General features: G+C 42.9%; 1 protein-coding gene across 1 annotated transcript; it reads right to left on the reverse strand.

Annotated features, from left to right (window-relative positions):
* Positions 1-1,459: 1,459 nt before the first annotated feature.
* Positions 1,460-15,715, reverse strand: LOC102927819 (retinol dehydrogenase 16-like). Its single transcript, XM_006998199.4, has 4 exons — positions 15,199-15,715; positions 12,653-12,911; positions 2,609-2,772; positions 1,460-1,963 (listed from the first exon to the last, which is right to left on the reverse strand). The coding sequence occupies exons 1-4, from the start codon at positions 15,509-15,511 to the stop codon at positions 1,746-1,748; spliced, it is 954 nt and encodes a 317-aa protein (XP_006998261.3). The 5' UTR covers positions 15,512-15,715; the 3' UTR covers positions 1,460-1,745.
* Positions 15,716-18,286: the final 2,571 nt, after the last annotated feature.

Here is an 18,286-nt window from a genome sequence, read left to right on the forward strand (position 1 = left end):
GATGGGTGCAACCTCAGTCTACACAGTGGAGAAATGCCATTGGTTTTTCTAAAATGTGATTTGTGCATAAAATTGCTTGTGTAGTGTGTGTGTGTGTGTGTGTGTGTGTGTGTGTGTGTGTGTGTGTGTGTGTTTCTGTGAGTGTAGAGAGAGTGTGAATCCAGAAGGCTTCAGATTCAGGCCTGCCTTCCACTCACAAAGATTCTCCTGTTCAACTTGGTAGAATGCTAATATTGAGGAGTGACCCACCATGAACTGGTCTTGTTCTCTTTGCAAGGAGAACGTGGGCTGACCTGAATGAACTGCATGTAGTTTCCCACATGAGAGAGCTTCATCCTGCCTGACCTGTGCTTTTATTGCTTTCCTGTTCTGTCTTGTCACTGGCTCTAAGCCCAGCCACATGACTTCTTCGTCACTCCCTGTCTATACAGACCTCCAGGTCTCTATGACTGGTACTGGTATTAAAGGCTCATGTCACCACACTTGGCTGCATCCTTGACCACACAGAGACTCTGCCTGCCATGTGATCGGATTAAGGGTGTGGGCTACCACCACCTGACTTCTGTTCCTGGCTTGCTATGACCTCTGATCTCCAGGTCTTTATTTATTAACATACAAATAAAATATCACATTTGAGCACAAATAAAATATCACCACACTATTGCATGCTAGTCTATTATCATGTGTAATATTAGTGTTTGTAAGTATTGGTCAAATATAAAATAATACCAAGGCATGGTGTCACACCCTCATATTTCCAGCACTGGAGATGCTGTAGGGAAGGAAAATGCCCTGAGCGAGTGAGTTCTGAGTAAGTGCGTACTGCTCACATGGGCACTGCCATGACAAGGACCTCAGACCCCAGGCAAATTGGCAAAGCCTTTCCCTATCCGGGTCAGGCTCAGAACTGGCAAAGCCTGAGGTTGGGTGTTTATGGAGGATGGATCAGTGTGAGCAAAACTCGCCACTGCAGCTTCCTGGAGGTCCCAGCCTGAGACGGCTGCCTTCAGTCCTCCTGCAGACTCGCCAGCCCCTTCCCCTTTGCTCTCCTGACAGACATGCTGAGGAGGCAGGTCGCAGCGGAAGCAGCTGAGGCTGCATCAGAGCACACGCAGGCCACTGGATGCCAGCTTTTCTGTACATGCGTCTATCTGTCCTTTCTACATCCCCTCACTGACCCTAGTCAGGGCTTCAAACCTAAGTAAGATGTGCAATAGCTGTACCTGTGTGACACTGTGAGATCTTGTCTCAAAATAACTAACTAAAAAAAATAAATGAAGAGTCTAGACATAGGGTCAGCTGGTAGAGAATTGCTTCTCATCTAGAAGACACAAATTGTGTTCCCAACTCCACAGTGAGTACCTCCCAACTGCCTGTAACTCCAGTTCCAGGGGACACAATAATCTGGACTCTATGGTTACTCCTACATACATGGAATACAGACATATATGCATGCAGATAAATAAAAAACAAATCTTTAATAATGAAATAAGTATAACAGTTGATCCTGAGACATGGAAGATCATTTTCTATTTCCAGCCACATTGGGAATCATGGTTTAAACATAGCAGTTTCGCCTGTGGCTCCATATCTTCCATGTTCATACTGAGGGAAGAAAAGTCAGGCACCTATGGATGTTGCTCCCCATGACAAGGCTGTACTGAGCCTAGGAATCTTCCTTCTCCTAAGGATTCATGACCTCAGCTACACTCACATACCCCCAACTACAGAAACAGATGTAGGCTTCACAGAGCTTTGTCAGGCTTTGTGGATGTCCAATAGACAACGACATCCACAAGAAAGGTGGGCAGGTAGCTCACAGGAAGGAACAAGAGCTTGGCATCCCAACCAGCCGAGTACCGAGTGCGAGGGTGACAGGAAGTCAGCGCGTGCTCCATGCAGTCCGTCACCAAGGAGAGGTCCTCACTGCAGTTTTGATCCAATAAATTTATCACTGACAGATCTATGCAGAACGAGAAGTGATTCAGCTGGTGTTGACCTCCACCACCCCTGCTCTAGACCAACAGAGAAGAAAGCTCTGGAACCCATGCCTCCCACATCAGAAGCCATGCTCAAGACTAGCCTGTCCCAGGTCCTCAAGAGGAACACCACTCAGTTTCAAGGAAGAAGCCTACGTACTTGCCACCTGGGTCTCTGTTCAGGGAAACAGCCTAAGCCCATAGAACATCACTGCTCCCTGACTCAGGCTTCATTTTCATGTCATGATAAGAAGGGGTTCAAATGAAACAACGCTCTGTGTTCTAGAAGCCAGGACCTCTCTATGTGGTGAGATGCCCACCTGGTTACCAAGGAAACAGAGCTAAACATGATCATTTTGAGAACACCTTGGGGTGACTGCTCTCAACACTAGCATGAGACTCAGAATTCTAGACTCATGCCAGGCGGTGGTGGCGCACGCCTTTAATCCCAGCACTCAGGAGGGAGAGCCAGGCAGATCTCTGTGAGTTCGAGGCCAGCCTGGGCTACAGAGTGAGTTCCAGGAAAGGCACAAAACTACGCAGAGAAACCCTGTCTTGAAACTGTGCTCCCCACCCCAAAAAAAAGAATTCTAAACTCATGTTTGCTTGGGTCCCCAAAATCCACTCACAAGATGACAAAAACTTCTCGCCATAGACCTCTTTGACTTCTGAGCTGGCCTGGTCCCACACCATCTTCACACTTGACGATAACCTGTCACTACTGGTCACACAAGTCTTGAAGCCTCCGGGCTCTATAATAGCCACCTTCACCCCAAAATAGGAGAGCTCCCTCCTGCAAGACAGACAGACGTCAAGGACCTCAGATGTCTATCTGTAAGAGAACTCACAATAAGCGTACAGTGACATGCCAACACGAGCCTGTGGTGAGGAGAGGTCACAGTTGTGGATCTGGGTTGTGCAGCAGATGGGGATGAAACTGTGACGAGGGCATTGCCTCTGTGCTTTGGAATGTCACACTAAGAGTTTGGTGTGTGCATCGCACTGGTCTAAACCTAGACTCCAGGTAAGACATCTCTGTACACTCTGGGTACAAAGGGACACCCTTGCCTAAGTCACCGCCCCCAAACCTGTCCCAGGAAGCTCTCAGTCAGCTCCCCATGGCTGCTTTCTTATTGCCTCACATTTACCGTCACCCCAGTCCCTGCAGCCTACAGGTTACCTGGCACAGAGAGAGCTCCCCTGCTTCAATCTCTTCCAATTTGCCTTGCAAAGATCATGGAGTACATTCTTGTCCGTGACTCTCAGGCTCCCCATGTGCCTGCATGCGCTCACCTGCGCAGCCTCCTGCCTGTATCACAGACTCATCCTTTTGTCAACAGCCAACAGGACATTCCATCAGCCAATGGCCACCTAGAGCCTGAGACAGACAGATTTTCCCACCAGCCTTCCTAACCAGGATGCTAGGTTCCCTCTTGGACCCTTTACTATAGGGCCCCAAATCTGATAACTACTGAGGAACCAGAGATAGCCACTCCAAGTGGCTCCATAGTCTCTGTCTCTGTCCCTCCCTCCCTCCCTCTCCCTCTCCCTCTCCCTCTCCCTCTCCCTCTCCCTCTCTCTCTCCCTCTTCCTCTTCCTCTCCCTCTCCCTCTCCCTCTTTCTTCTTTCAATTTCTCAGTTGCCAGAGTTTTTAAGATCTGGGAGAACGCCTTCTTGTGAGTCCAGAATAAGTTGACTATCAAATCTAGCAAGAGTCTAGAAACTACTATGTGAGCTGAGTGAGATGCTCAGCCCACCTCAAGGATATCCTCAAGTTGAACATCATTAAAGGTCACAAGGATCTGGACTCTTCCCAAATTACCATATGTCTGACTTTACATCAAAAAATGTTCTGCTTGTGCACCCTCCTCCAGAGCAAGATTGTTGTGAAATATTATTTTAAAGTATGTTATATATTTCCTACTGCTTTTGTTAACAATTCAAAGATGTGTTTGATTAAATAAAATTAACCTCTGACAGGAGGCTGAGTCAGCAAGTAGCTGACAGGAAGTGGTAAGGAGGAGCCACGTGAAGCAAGGATTTTTTAAGTGAAAGCTAAGAAGACACTGGGTTCTTTGGAAGACACCAGCAAAGGGAGAAGATTAACTACTTGCTATTCAGCCTCTCCTCTGAGCGAGCAGAATTCCACCACAAACCTAGAATTGTGAGTTCTTTAGATTCAGATAAAGTTTCCCTTAGTAGCTTTGAAGGAGTTGGTGCCTGTGGGAACAGAATTCCCTCAGGCTGTGACCCTCGTGGTGGAAGCCTTTGCTTAAGGGGCAGCCACTGTAGATAATAAAAAGAACAATTGGTGCCCAATGGGTGGTAAAATCACATGGAAGGAGGGGTCAGACCAGCCGGCTCTGCTGCATCTGCTGTCTGGACCTCTCCACCTAGCAGTCAGCTGCCACTTGCCTGGAGAGGTCAGCAGAATTGGTGAGAGATTTGGGAAATCCTTTAGGAGAATAGGAGAGAGTTTAAAAGAAATTTTTTTCTACATTAAGAATGGGAAACTTAACCATGTAGGGTGCTAGGGCTCTCTATACTGCTACCTTAGCTGGCTTGAAGTTAGAATATGGGAAGATAAATGATTTAACTGACACTGATATAATACCAATAATAATTACTGTCAGTATGATAATTAATATCTTATCAATAATAGCATTGGTGGGTTTTGTGTGTGTGTGCTACATATGACAAGTGGATTAATAGGATGCAGGCCTTGGAAAGATATACTAATGAAAAAGAAGAAAAATGCTCAGACACAGACCGAGGAATTTAGAGCAGAATTCACACCATTGCATTGTGAAACTGGAGAGGAATGACCTAAAGTTATTAGAATACCAACTTGAATACATCCAGTTACTGTTCAACAACAACCACCAGATGATACATATCCCCAAGGCTATGCACAGGTTAATTGGAGTCCCATAGATATATTAGCCTTAAAGAGATTTAAGGAAGCAGTGCTTTCATTTGGTATGCATTTACCCTTTGTCATGCAGATGTTAAATTCATGGACAACTAGGAAAAAAATTATTCCAGAAGACTGTAAGGATTTAGTTTTAGCAGTATTAGAAGCTGGTCCTCAATTACAATGGAGAACTTGATGAAGAGAAGAAGCCAGGGCCCTGGAACAATGAGGTAGAGATAGAAATCATGAGATTTCCCAAGACCAAATTCTTGGTGAGGGTCAGTATGCTGATTTAGAAAGACAGTGTATGTTAGATGATAACACCCTGATTCTATGTCATCTAGCAGCTTTGAATGCTTGGGACAGGGTTGAAGAATCAGGAAAGAGGATTGAATTATCTACTAAAATCACAGAAGTCCCAAAAGAAACTTCCACTGTTTTTTTTATACACAGATTAACATCAGGTATAAAATAGAATGATATCTGATCCAGTCTCTAGACAAATATTAATTGAAACTTTGGCTTTTGAAAATGCTAATGCAGAATATAAAATGGTTATTAGGCCTTTAAGAGCAAGATCGGCACCCATAGAAGAATGGATCAGAAATACAGTCAATACTAGCTCCTATACTTTTAATGATGATACTTGGATAGGAGCACTGCTTTCTGAAAATATGAAGAAAAGTCAAAATGTTAGGTATTTTAATTGTGGTAGACAAGGTCATCTGAGAAGGGAGTGTAGTCAAGGTGCTCCTAGAAATGATGTTTATTCTAAAAATCATTCAAACAGAAGGCCTCAGCCTTCTGGAGTATGCAGAAGGTATGGCAAAGGCCAGCACTGGACTAATGATTGTAAACAAACAAGAGACAGGCAGGATAATCCTTTGACATCAGGAAATACTTGGCAGGGCCTCTCACAGGCCCCAATATCAAATGTAGTTCAATCATTTCCTGCTAGCACTGGGGAAAATCCTCCACAAAATGATTAAATGATTTAATGCCTGTTGTTAAAAACCATACTGATCTGGATGCCAAAACAGCTTTAGAAGATAGAACAAATTTTTCAAGAGAAACCATAAAGCAAATATTTTGGCAAACTTCTATAAATGATCAAAGACCAAAGTTAAAAATACAAATAAATGGCATAAAAATTGAGGGTTTGGTAGACATAGGTGCAGATGTAACAATAATTGTACCAAAACCATGGCATCCAGGTTGGCCTCTTCAAGAAGTAAATGTTTAGCTTTTAGGAATTGGCAGTTTGTCTCAAGTAAAACAAAGTGCAAGATGGGTTGAATGTATAGGGCCAGAAGGACAGAGAGGGAAAAAAAGCCATATGTGGCTAATATAGCAATGAATTTATGGGGGTGTGATTTAATACAGCAATGGAATACTCAGATTAACATTCCCACAAATTCAGAAACAAACTATAAAATAAGGAATGCTTCCAAGAGAAATACCAAAAGATACTATCAAGGACAGTCACAGACCATTCAAGCTGAACATAAGCAGGGCACCACAGCTGTTGGTATTTCAAAGGTACCAACAGCCCTAACTTTAAAATGGCTGACTGACAAGCCTGTTTGGATGAGCAATGGCCTTTGACATCAGAAAAATTATAGACCTTAGAACAGCTGGTACAGGAACAGTTAAATTTCAACATATTGAAGAATCAACCAGTCCTTAGAATTCTCCTGTATTTGTCATTAAAAAGAAACCTGGAAAATGGAGAATGGTAACAAAACTAAGAACTATTAATAAAGTGATTAAGCCGATGGTCTCTTTACTATCTGGAATTCCCCTGCCTTCTCTATTACCTAAAGGATGGCCTGTTATAGTTATTTATTTAAAAGATTGCTTCTTCACTATACCTTAACAAGAAAGGGATAGAGAAAAATTTGCCCTTATGGTGCCTACTTATAATAATTCTCAGCCTGTTAAGACATACATATTAATGGAAGGTTCTCCCACAATGGATGTTAAACAGCCCTACCCTGTGCCAATATTTTGTTAGACAGTCATTGGAAATAATTTATGTACGGTTCCTCAATCTATAATTTACCATTTCATGGATGATATTTTACTAGCTGATTCAAATGTAGATACTTTAGAGAAAATGTATAAAGAAGTAAAGAAAATTTTGCCTTGCTGGGAATTACAACTTGCTTCTGAAAAAGTACCAAGAGGAGATTCTTTTGTATTAATTACTTACTTGGGCTATTAAATAGGTTTACAAAAAATTCAAGCCCAAAAGGTACAAATCAGAAGAGATCAATTGTGGACTCTCAATCACTTTCAAAAACTATTGGGAGATGTTGCCCATCTACAATCCACTATTGGAGTAACAAATCCAGAACTGAGTAGTTTGTTCCAAGTCTTCAAAGGTGACAAGGACTTAAATAGTCCAAGGGAATTATCTGCTCAAGCTGAGAGAGAATTGGCTTTGGTGGAAAGGAAATTACAGGATGCTCCCATGGATCATTTGGATCTGGAACTTGATTTCTTTCTGGTATTTTACCCTCTATGCATTCCCCTACAGAGATTTTAATGCAGAGGAAAGATACAATATTAGAGTGGATATTTTTACAACACATATAGAGTGAAAAATTAAAGATATGTGTGAAAAAGTTTCCTGAGTTTATTCTAAAAGGAAAATTAAGACTTCATCAATTGACAGGAATGGAGCCAGCAGAAATTATAGTTCCTCTTAGTAATGCTGAAACTGCTTCATTATGAGTAGAAAATTAAGATTGGTAAAGAGCTTGAAAATTTTTTGGGGGAGAGATAAGTAACAATTATCCAAAAAGCAAGAGATTTCAGCTTATAAAAAAATGAATTGGATTTTACCTCACATAGTAAAAGGTACCCCAATTTCTGGAGCCTCTAAATTCTATACTGATGTAAATAAATCAGAAAAGGCAGGTTATAAATCAGGAAAAATAAGTAAAATGGCTCAAAGCCCTTATGATTCAGTTCAGAAATCAGAATTATATGCTATTCTCATGGTATTATTAGACTTTTCAGAACCTCTTATTATAATTACTGACTCTCAATATGCAGACAGAGATGTCTTACATATTGAAACTTATTCCTAGTAAGTCAGAATTAACTTCATTATTTATATAATTATAGGAAATAGGAATAGGAATTATCATATATATATGTATATATATACATATGTATATATATATCAGATATATATATATATATATGTGTGTGTATATATATCAGATCTCATACAGGTGTACCAGGCTCTCTAGCACAAGATAATGATGAAATTGATTAGTTATTAATAGGAAATGTGCTAGAGGCCTCAGAGTTTCATTAAAAAAAATCATGTCAATAGCAAGGGTTTAAAAAGGGATTTTTTTCCATCACTTGGCAACAAGCCAAGGAAATTATAAGAAAATGTCCTACTTGTTCCTTATGTAACCAAACTCCATTACCTGCAGGAAGTATCCCAAAGGGTACTCAAAGAAATGAAATTTCGCAAATGGGTGTGTTTCATTTTGCAGAATTTGGAAAATTAAAATAAGTACACCATACCATAGATACAGATTCTGGATTTCAATGGGCTACTGCTTTGAGTTCTGAAAAGGCTAAATCTGTAATTATACATCTATTAGAAGTAATGGCCATGACGGGGATACCTGTACAAATGAAGACTGACAGTGCTCCAGCATTGGTGTCTAGTAAAATGAACCAGTTTTTTGAATATTGTAACATAAAGCATATTACAGATATACGACACAAACTCACAGGACAAGCAGTTATAGAAAGGTCTAATCAAACTTTAAAAGAAATGATTAATAAACAGAAGGTAGTAATAAAGACACCCAGTGATAGAGTACACAATGCTTTCTTAACTTTAAATTTCTTAAATGCTAATGAAAAAGGAACAACAACTGCAGAGAAACATAGGATAATAGAAAAAACTGATGAATTAAATCAACCTATATATTTTTAAGATGTATTAAACTCAGAATGGAAAACAGGATATATGTTACATTGTGGGAGAGGTTTTGCTTTTGTTTCTACAGGAGAAGAAAAACCATGGATACCATCAAGATTGATAAAGATTAGCTTTGAACAGGAGAACCTTCCTGATGATGAGGGGAGATAGCTATGAGTTAAATTGGCCTAATGGTATAGTATATTTCTAACAGGATAAAATTTAATAAGTAGCCAGATGGCGGTGGTGCACGCCTTTAATCCCAGCACTTTGGAGGCATAGACAGTCAGGTTTCTGTGAGTTCAAGGCCAGCCTGGTCTACAGAGTGAGATCCAGGACAGGTACCAAAACTACACGGAAAAACGTGTCTCAAATAAAAAAGAAGAAAAAAAATTTCATAAGTCTTCCTAAATATTTGTTTTTGTTGTCCTTTACAACTATAAAAGGCAAATGGTCTTTTTGTAGTCCCAATTTATTAAAATTTAAAGCTGGCTTCAGGGTTGGAGCATGGCTCTTTCCTTCTCTAAACCCAAACATGTTTGTTAAAGGAAAATCCAAAATCTCTGTCTCTGTCAGAAGAGCCACCTGATGTTGGACAGAAGAAAACCAAAATTTAGGGACTTTTCTATTGCCAATAATCTCATAATTCTTTGGTTTTATTTTAACTATTTAAAAACTTTTTATAGACATAACTATTAGCTCTAAATTTATAAGACTATTCTGTGTATGACATTTAAAATGTTTAAGTTTTCAACAGTGAACAATAACCAGTCATAGCAGTGATCCTTGAGGTCTCTAATAGAAGATTGGATTCTATAGGGATGGTAGAAGATTAGAATCTGACACCTTCACACCAATGCACATAAAATAAATAAGTTTAAGCCGGGCGGTGGTGGCGCACGCCTTTAACCCCAGCACTCGGGAGGCAGAGCCAGGCGGATCTCTGTGAGTTCAAGGCCAGCCTGGGCTACAGAGCGAGATCCAGGAAAGGTGCAAAGCTACACAGAGAAACCCTGTCTCAACAAACCAAAATAAATAAATAAATAAGTTAAAAAAATCAGATTCTATAGGGGTTGTGGTGATGCCATTAAGGGAACAAGTACCACCCAAAGTCAGTACCACACTGCAAACTGCTCAGGAAAACTCCAAAGTTGCTTGCAGAGAGGGTCCAGCCTTATAGGATAGTTTAGCCAGGATTTCAGATACTCTCTGCACTTTCCCATTACACAGAAACTGGACAACGAATGTTGCAGCTGGTTTTCTCAGGACTTGGCCAGTATTTCAGTTTTCTCAGGGTGTCATCACCCCAAGGCAACAGGAAATAATATTGGGGACGTGACACCCATATTCCTAAGATATGGAGAGAACGGTATTTGGTCATTTAGTGGGTTACAGATGGTTGTTATTAATGGGGGTTGTTTATTAATTGTTACTGGTATTGACAAGGGAGGAAATTATACAAATGATATTATATTCAGGGATCTCTTTGAAAAAAAGGAGGGGAGATATAGGAGTGATAAGATAGAACGGTGGATTATTGAATCTACTTTAAATAATAGGGTAGATTATTGAATCTACTATAAACTAAGGACCACTTTTTGATAGCAAATATTTTTTATTTGTAAGGACTTTTGTATATTGACACATATTTAAGGTAATTTTTGTTGCAACACACTGATGTTTCTGTTCTTGCTTGGGGAATTTTTGTATATTGATTAAAAATTTAAGGTTATTTTTGTTACTTTTTGTTACTTTTTTGTTATTTTTGAAACATATTGTATATATGTTTCTACTTTTTTTTGAGGTATTGTGCCTATGCAGTTCATTTGGAAATTTAGGGTGAAGTTCTAGTTTTTGAAAGCTATTATTATAAACTATATAGGATAACCAAGAAACATAGGTCAGTGGTTAGTCATTTATAACAACTGAAATTGTAGATATGTTAGGTACGCTTTCTAGATCATACAGAGATGCATTTTTACATAGCTGGATGGTCTTCAAACCTTTCAAAGACCTAAGGAATATGGCATTTAAAGTGTTTTGTTAACTTAGGGCTTTCATAACAATGAGACACACCTGCTCCTGGAAGCACCAATTTATATCAGAGATGACGGGCATTGAAGAAACTCCTTATGAAGTTTGCTTTCAGTGTGGCAAGGCTAGCCATTTGGGCAAGAAGCTGCTCTTGCCTGGACTGCTTGACTGTATGTTGTATAAACTGGACATGCAGGACCCACAGGAAAGTAACAACTGAACTTTGTCAAAACAAGGCAAGATGGTCCTTCAGGGTTCCTGCTTCACAGAAGAAACTGCCACACAGGAAAGTGACTGACAAACTTTGCCAATATAGTCAGGACCATCTTTCAAATTTCCTACTTCACAGAAAAGTCTGCCATATGTTCTAGGCCTATAGTCTGAAGATGGATGCCCCAATGTTGCAGAGGAACTTTGGGTGACTGTCTAGGCAGTAAGGTGTCTTTGTCATTTCTAGAATTTTTGGAAGTTGTTGGCAATGCACTTTTTGTTTGCTAATATAATATTACATCCTTCTCGGGTCTTTGATGGAGTTGAAGACTAGACAGTTATAGTTTCAGTTTTCCTTAGATATGATAGAAAGTAAATTAGGTATATAATTTTGTATTCATTGAGATAGGATAGATTATGGAATATTTTCTTTAAATTTACCAGTCATAAATAAATTGGAATTCAGTACCTTGTGAATGTAATCCTTACTTAATAATTGTTCTTACTGTATACAGTCTTACTATGTTAAAATTAAAACCTTTTGTTTTGTTTAGAAAAAATGGGTGAAATATTATCATAAAGTATGTTTCATTTTTCCCTACTCCTTTTGTTAACAATTCAAAGATGTGTTTGATTAAATAAAATTGACCTCTGACAGGAGGCTCAGTCAGCAAGCAGCTGACAGGAAGTGGTAAGGAGGAGCCACATGAAGCAAAGATTTATTAAGTGGGAGCTGAGAGGACACTGGGTTCTTTGGAAGACACCAGCAAAGGGAGAAGGTTAGCTACTTGCTATTCAGCCTCTCCTCTGAGCAAGCAGAATTCCACCTCAACCTCAAATTGTGAGTTCTGTAGATGTAGATAAAGTTTCCCTCGGTAGCTTTGAAAGAGTCGGTGCCTGAGGGAACAGAGTCCCCTCAGACTGTGGCCCATGTGGTGGAAGCCCATTGCTTAGGGGGCAGCCACTGTAGATAATAAAAAAACAGTTAACAACGAAGTTAACAGTTACTATTTTTTGTGTGCATTATGTTTTGCCTGCATGTATATCTGTGTGAGGATGTCAGATCTTGGAGCTACATACAGACAGATGTTAGCTGCCATGTAGGTTTTGGGAATTGAAACCTGGGTCCTCTAGGATAGCAGTCAGTGCTCTTAACTGCTGAGCTAGCTCTCCAGCCCCAAGCAGGATACTCTTTACTGAACTTGACAGGATGGTGGCAAACAGCTTTCATTCTGACACATTCCTTTAATTCCAGCACTCAGGAAATAGATCTGTATGAGTTTGAGGCCAGCCTGGTCTACACAGTGAATTCCAGGACAGCCAAGGGTACATAGTGAAGCCCTGTCTAAAACAAAGAAAAGATGAACTTAGCCCCTGTCTCAGGCTGCCCTTACTGGAGTCATGGAAATGTGTTCCCAGGGAATGATCACCTACCTCCAATAAGGAGACAGGGAGAGAACCCCAAAACCAGAGTGTCCTCTCCATGATGGGATAATAAAGGCCATGATCATACAAAACCCAATGCCAATGCTTCCCTCACAGACCCACATCCCTGTCCAATACCTGAGGGAGTCCGAGAAGGCCTCTACACCATGCTTGGCGATGCAGTAACCACCACCAAAGAAAGACACTCGGCCCATGACGCTGGAGACGTTGACCACACGGCCTCTTGCCTTCCTCACTAAGGGCAGCATGCTCAGGGTCACCTCGATCATGCCCAACAGGTTCACATCCAGCACCTTTGCAAAGTCCTGCTTGGTCAGCCACTCATTGGGACCCGAGGGGGTGGAGATACCAGCGTTGTTGACCAGACCCCAGAGTCCTGGGGACAGTGGGAAGAAGAGAGAGTCACACAGCGCAGGTACAGTTATGGTGAAATGCACATTCAACAAGGTGAGATCACTTAGACATGTGTGTACTGGAGAGTAGACGCAATGAGGAACAGCATGGCATCACAGGGCTGGGGACCCATCCCAGAGGCTCTAGGCTCACAGCGTGGACACCTCCCTCCTTTAGGTCTTCATAGCCCAGATCCCTGCCTGGGAAGCAAGAAGCGGTCACTGTCACTTGCTGATTTTAAGATTTTGAAGACATGGTGTGCCTCTGTTTATCCAGAGACCATGAAACTATGATTGTGTTTACACAATATCCCCATCCTTGAAGATATTCTACTCTTTCCTTTGTATTTTCAGGTATCTCTGAGCAGTTTACACACTGCTACCTTTGTCTTTCAAGTGGCAAAGGAAGACAGGTGAAAGGCTACTGGGAGACAGCTCAGGGTGTGTAGTACTTGCCTCCCAAGCATGAACTCCTGCACTGGAGCGCCACAAGCCACATAAAAAGCTTACAGTGGTGGCTTGATGGTACTCCTGCCACTGGAGATGCCTAGACAGGAGCCCATATCCTCGACACATCTGTGAACCCCAGTGGGGAGATCTGCTTTTTAAAACCAAGCAAACAAAAGCCACACAAAGAAAAAAAACAACATAGACAGCACCCGCATCCGAGGGTGTCTTCTGGCCTACATGCCTTGGCACGTCCGGCATCAATGCTGAGCAATTTCCCTGAGGTGCTTACCCAACACAAGGAGAACCGGCCGGAGCAGGCAGCGCTACAGCGTGGCTCCACACTCTGCCCCAGAAAACAGAGCCCTCTCTTGACACTCATCCACAGGACACCGCCACCTGCCTCTTTTAGTATCACCACCACAGATCTTCAGGCCACCACCCCGTCAGTGCCATACACCTCAACAGCACGTCTCCCAACCGCCGCGCCTGCTCAGCAGGGGGCTGCTTGAGCTAAGGCTGCCGTGGTGCTTGCTGGTTATGAAGGACTCGCCCCAAAAGCCACGTGTCACCTCAGTCCAAACCCACACCTTGCCCTTTTGAAGAATGCAAACTGCTTAACTGAGGTATCTGATTGTTAGAACGCCAACCCAAGCTAAGGAAAGCTGATTACCAGAAAGAATAGTGCTAATGATTATAAAGGTAGGAAACAAGATGTGGATGGTGCACACACATGCAATCCTAGTACAAGAGGGGCTGAGGCAGAAAGATCCTGAGTTCAAGGCCAGCTCAGGATCACAGTCCTATCACAACAACCCAAGCTAAAACAAACACAAATGTACCAAACTTTCCCAGCTTCTGATCCCAGGATATGGGTACATGAGTGGGCCTTTGTAAATGGTTAAGTCTCTCTACCTCATTAAATATTACCATGCAAACGGGGCAGTGATGGCACATACATTTAATCCCAGCAGCTGGGAAACAGAAGAGGGCTGACCTCTGAGTTGGAGGCCAGCTTGGTCTACGGATCAAGTCCCAGAACAGTCAAGAAACAGAGAAACGATGTCCCAAAAATAAAATTATCAAAGAAATGAGGAGGTAAAAATTGCTCAACTATTTTAAGTGAAAAGAATGCATTTATTTTAATGCATACAGATTAAAATATTGATAGTTTTTTATCCACTGGGTGCTGAATTACAGGCTAATTGTTGTGGCTTTACATGTTCCACTGTTTGAACCATCACCATGTTTTCAGATTGTTCTCAGGTTTCTTATAAACCCAGGTTGCTCTTCTGGCCCATGAGTTAACACCACCAGCTTGATGAAAGAAAGGTTACCCTTCCTGGTATCTCACTTTCCCAGTCAGTCCCTAAGCTCGTCATGGCCTGCTCTGCACACAGGAACCATCTTGTCTCCCTCCACAGAGGATGGCAGGTGATAAGTAGATCCACTCCAGCACGGCCCCAGACACCCTGCACACAGCCCAGGGCCAAGTCCATCCTCTCCTCTGGAAAGGGACCCTGCTCTAAGCTGGCATCCAGCATCCAGCAGTCTAGGTTTTCTGCATAGAAAAGATGACAGAGCACAGACAGGAAGGTGATGAGGTGAATCCTCCCCAAAGCACCTTCTTACCAAGACCAGAGAGCTTGGGAGACAGCAGGTAGGGGCTGGAGAAACATCAGGTGATGTTCAGGGGAGGGCAGGAGGCTGCTGGTACTTCAAGTCCCCCAATCCCCTTCAGGAATCTTGTCAGGGAATATGAAGGGGAGACCCCTTCACACAGAGAGACAAACCAACAGACACACACAGGAATCTCAATGGTACCTCTGTTGCCAACACGCTCCTTCACCCACTGAATGGCTGCCACAACACTCTCTGTCTTGGTGACATCGAGGATCACCGTCTCCAGCCTGTCTGATGTCTTGCTCCTCAGCTCCTCAGCTCCACTTTCTGTCAGACATGCAGCCAGCACCCTCATGCCTCTCCTGTCCAGCTGTCTGGCCAGCAGGTTCCCAAAGCCCGAGTCACAGCCCGTGATGAAGACATGCTTGTCTTGGAGATGGCTCACCACCTGCCTCTCCCTGAACAAGCGCAGGAGGTTCCACAGGCCCAGGAGAACCACCAGGTAGAGCCACATGGCTTGCAAAGGACAAACCAGACTCTCTCAGAAAAAAATGAACCTGGCCAGATTTTAGACAGGAGAAATACAAACACAAAGGTCAGTGCTAGGCAGGGTGTCCTTCAGGCTTCTGGCAAGGATGCCTAGTGTTCCTCTCTGGTCACTCTTTTCTAGAACATTCTTCTTCTGTTTTAGATCCTGCTCCACTTCTCTGGTTAGTTTTCTGTGCTGATAAACAAATGTCCTTTGGCACCTCCCACTTAGCAACACCTCCCTAATTGGTCTACTCCCCTCTGCCCTCCTGAGCACATATCAGATCCATCAGTGCCAAATGACTCAGAGGCCTTACCAGTCAAGGACCAGGCTCAGTCTCCTTGTGTGCTACAAGGCACATCTGAACACAGGTAGACTGCCATTGGGAATGTACACTTGGACTATAGACACTTTTACAGCAAAATTCCCCCCTTAACCTACTTTTCTTCATCGACTGCAGTACTCAGCAAACTGACTATCATTTCCTGCAGGACCACAGGAAAAAGCCAAAGGATCGGGCAAGAATGCTGAGGGATGCTCTGTATGGCAAATGTGTTGCTCTGATTGGTGAATAAATAAAATACTGACTAGTGGCTAGGCAGGAAGTATAGGTGGGACTAACAGAGAGGAGAAAAGAGAGAACAGGAAGGCAGAAGGGGTCATTGCCAGCCACCACCAGGACAAGCAGAATGTAAAGATGCCGGTAAGCCACGTGGCAAGGTATAGATTTATGGAAATGGATTAATTTAAGCTATAAGAACAGTTAGCAAGAAGCCTGCCACGGCCATACAGTTTGTAAGCAATATAAGTCTCTGTGTTTACTTGGTTGGGTCTGAGCGGCTGTGGGACTGGCGGTTGACAAAGATTTGTCCTGACTGTGGGCAGGGCAGGAAAACTCCAGCTACACAAGAAGACACCAGTCTCCTTCCCAGAGAAATATTGTCTGGACTGGGGAGTGGGGAACCCTAAATGTGAATTCTGCCCTCAAACATTGTGGTGATATTTTGTCCCCCAATAAATTGTGCATCCTAATAAATTTATCTGGGGTCAAAGGACAGAACAGCCACTAGATAGACATAGAGGCCAGAAAATGGTGGCACACACGCCTTTAATCCTAGCATTCTTGAGGCAGAGATCCAACCAGATCTCTGTGAGTTCAAAGCCACACTGGAAACAGCCAGGCATGGTGACTCATGCCTTTAATCCCAGGAAGTGATGGCAGAAAGCAGAAAGGTGTATAAGGCATGAAAACCAGGAACCAAAGCTGGTTAAGATTTTAGGCTTTTAGCAGCAGTTCAGCTGAGATCCGTTAGGGTGAGGACTCGGAGGTTTTCAGTCTAAGGAAACAGGATCTGTTGGCAAGGTGAGGTTAGCTGTGACCTGCTGTATTTCTCTGACCTTTCAGTGTTCACCCCAATATCTAGCTCCCGAGGTTTTTTTTTTAATAAAACCTTTTAAGATTCGTGTTACAAACATAATCCATCCTAGTTTTCTGCTTATTGCTGTGATAAACACCATGACTAAACGAAACTTGTGGAGGAAAGGGATTTCACGACTCAGAGTTTACGGCCGATCATGAAGGAATGGAGGCATTAGAAATGAAGCAGAGGCCATGGAGGACCACTGCTTACTGCCTTGCTTCCCGTAACTGGCACAGCCTGCTTTCTTACACCACCCAGCATCATCTGCCCAGGGAGGACACTGCCTGGGCCCTCCCATACCAATCACTACTCAAGAAAATGCCCTACAGCCGTGGTTCTCAGCTTTCCTAATGCTGCAACTCTTTAATACAGTTGTTCTTGTTGTGCTGACCCCAAACCATAAAATCACTTCTTTGCTACTTCATAACTATAGTTTTGCTACTGTTATAAAGCATGATATAAATATGTGATATGCGGGATATCTAATATGTGACCCCTGTGAAGGGGTAGGCCAACCCCAACAGGGTCGTGACCCACAGGTTGAGAACCACTTCCTTACAGACAATCTGATGGCAGCGTTTTTCTCAAGTGAGGTTCCTCCTCCCTGATAACTTGTGTTACGCTGATTTAAAAAAAAAAAAAAAAAAAAAAAACAGGACATGAACAAAACTGGAAACAGAGGGAATGGGGTCTGGGAATGCCCGTGAAGGAAACTCCCACCACTGCTGAAAGGAAGCCTTGGATAGCCCTTCCCCAGCTCTGTTTAGCTTGACATGACTGTAGCCATCTTGACTTCTCACAACCAGGACTGCTTCTCATTGACACCAGGCAGTTTTCCCTGCCTACTTTCCCAGCAAAATGGAACTCAGCAAACTCCTCAAACACTGTGTAGAGTTTTGCCATTGGTTCCTGCACCAGGCACGGGCCTGACCCTGCTTCCGGGGTCAGGTCCCTCTCAGGCGGAAGTCACTTTCGTCTCCCTGACACAAGAACTTCAGGGATACAACTGTTCTTGTGGTTAAGGATGAAGGGTTGGTTCCAGCTCAGGATCTGAGGGTCGTGAGGTTTTGCCCCTCACGACAGCAAAAGCATGAGTTGCCTGGCCGAATGACTTCTGCACGAAGCAGAGAGAAATGAAGGTTGGTGATATGCTTGCCCTCTCGTTTTTTATTCAGTTCAGGATTCCACCTACAGGGTGGCTGTGGTAGTTTGAATGTAATTGGCCCCCATAATCCCTTTAGTCCCATAATCTCATAGGGAGTGGCACTACTAGGAGGTGTGGCTTTGTTGGAGTGGGTGTGTCCTTGTTGGAGGAAGTATGTCACTGTGGGGGCGGGCT

This window comes from Peromyscus maniculatus, chromosome 18 (assembly GCF_049852395.1).
Source record: "Peromyscus maniculatus bairdii isolate BWxNUB_F1_BW_parent chromosome 18, HU_Pman_BW_mat_3.1, whole genome shotgun sequence".
Lineage (NCBI taxonomy): Eukaryota > Metazoa > Chordata > Mammalia > Rodentia > Cricetidae > Peromyscus > Peromyscus maniculatus.

Bases quoted from the DNA above. Each gene is read 5' to 3' on its own strand.
- LOC102927819 (XM_006998199.4), bottom strand. From the start codon at position 15,511: ATGTGGCTCTACCTGGTGGTTCTCCTGGGCCTGTGGAACCTCCTGCGC. The intron at 12,912-15,198 runs GTACCATTGAGA...CACTGTCCCCAG, and splicing joins GGAGCGTGTTGGCAACAGAG to GACTCTGGGGTCTGGTCAAC. The intron at 2,773-12,652 runs GTATTGGACAGG...TCTGTCTTGCAG, and splicing joins GCCTTCTCGGACTCCCTCAG to GAGGGAGCTCTCCTATTTTG.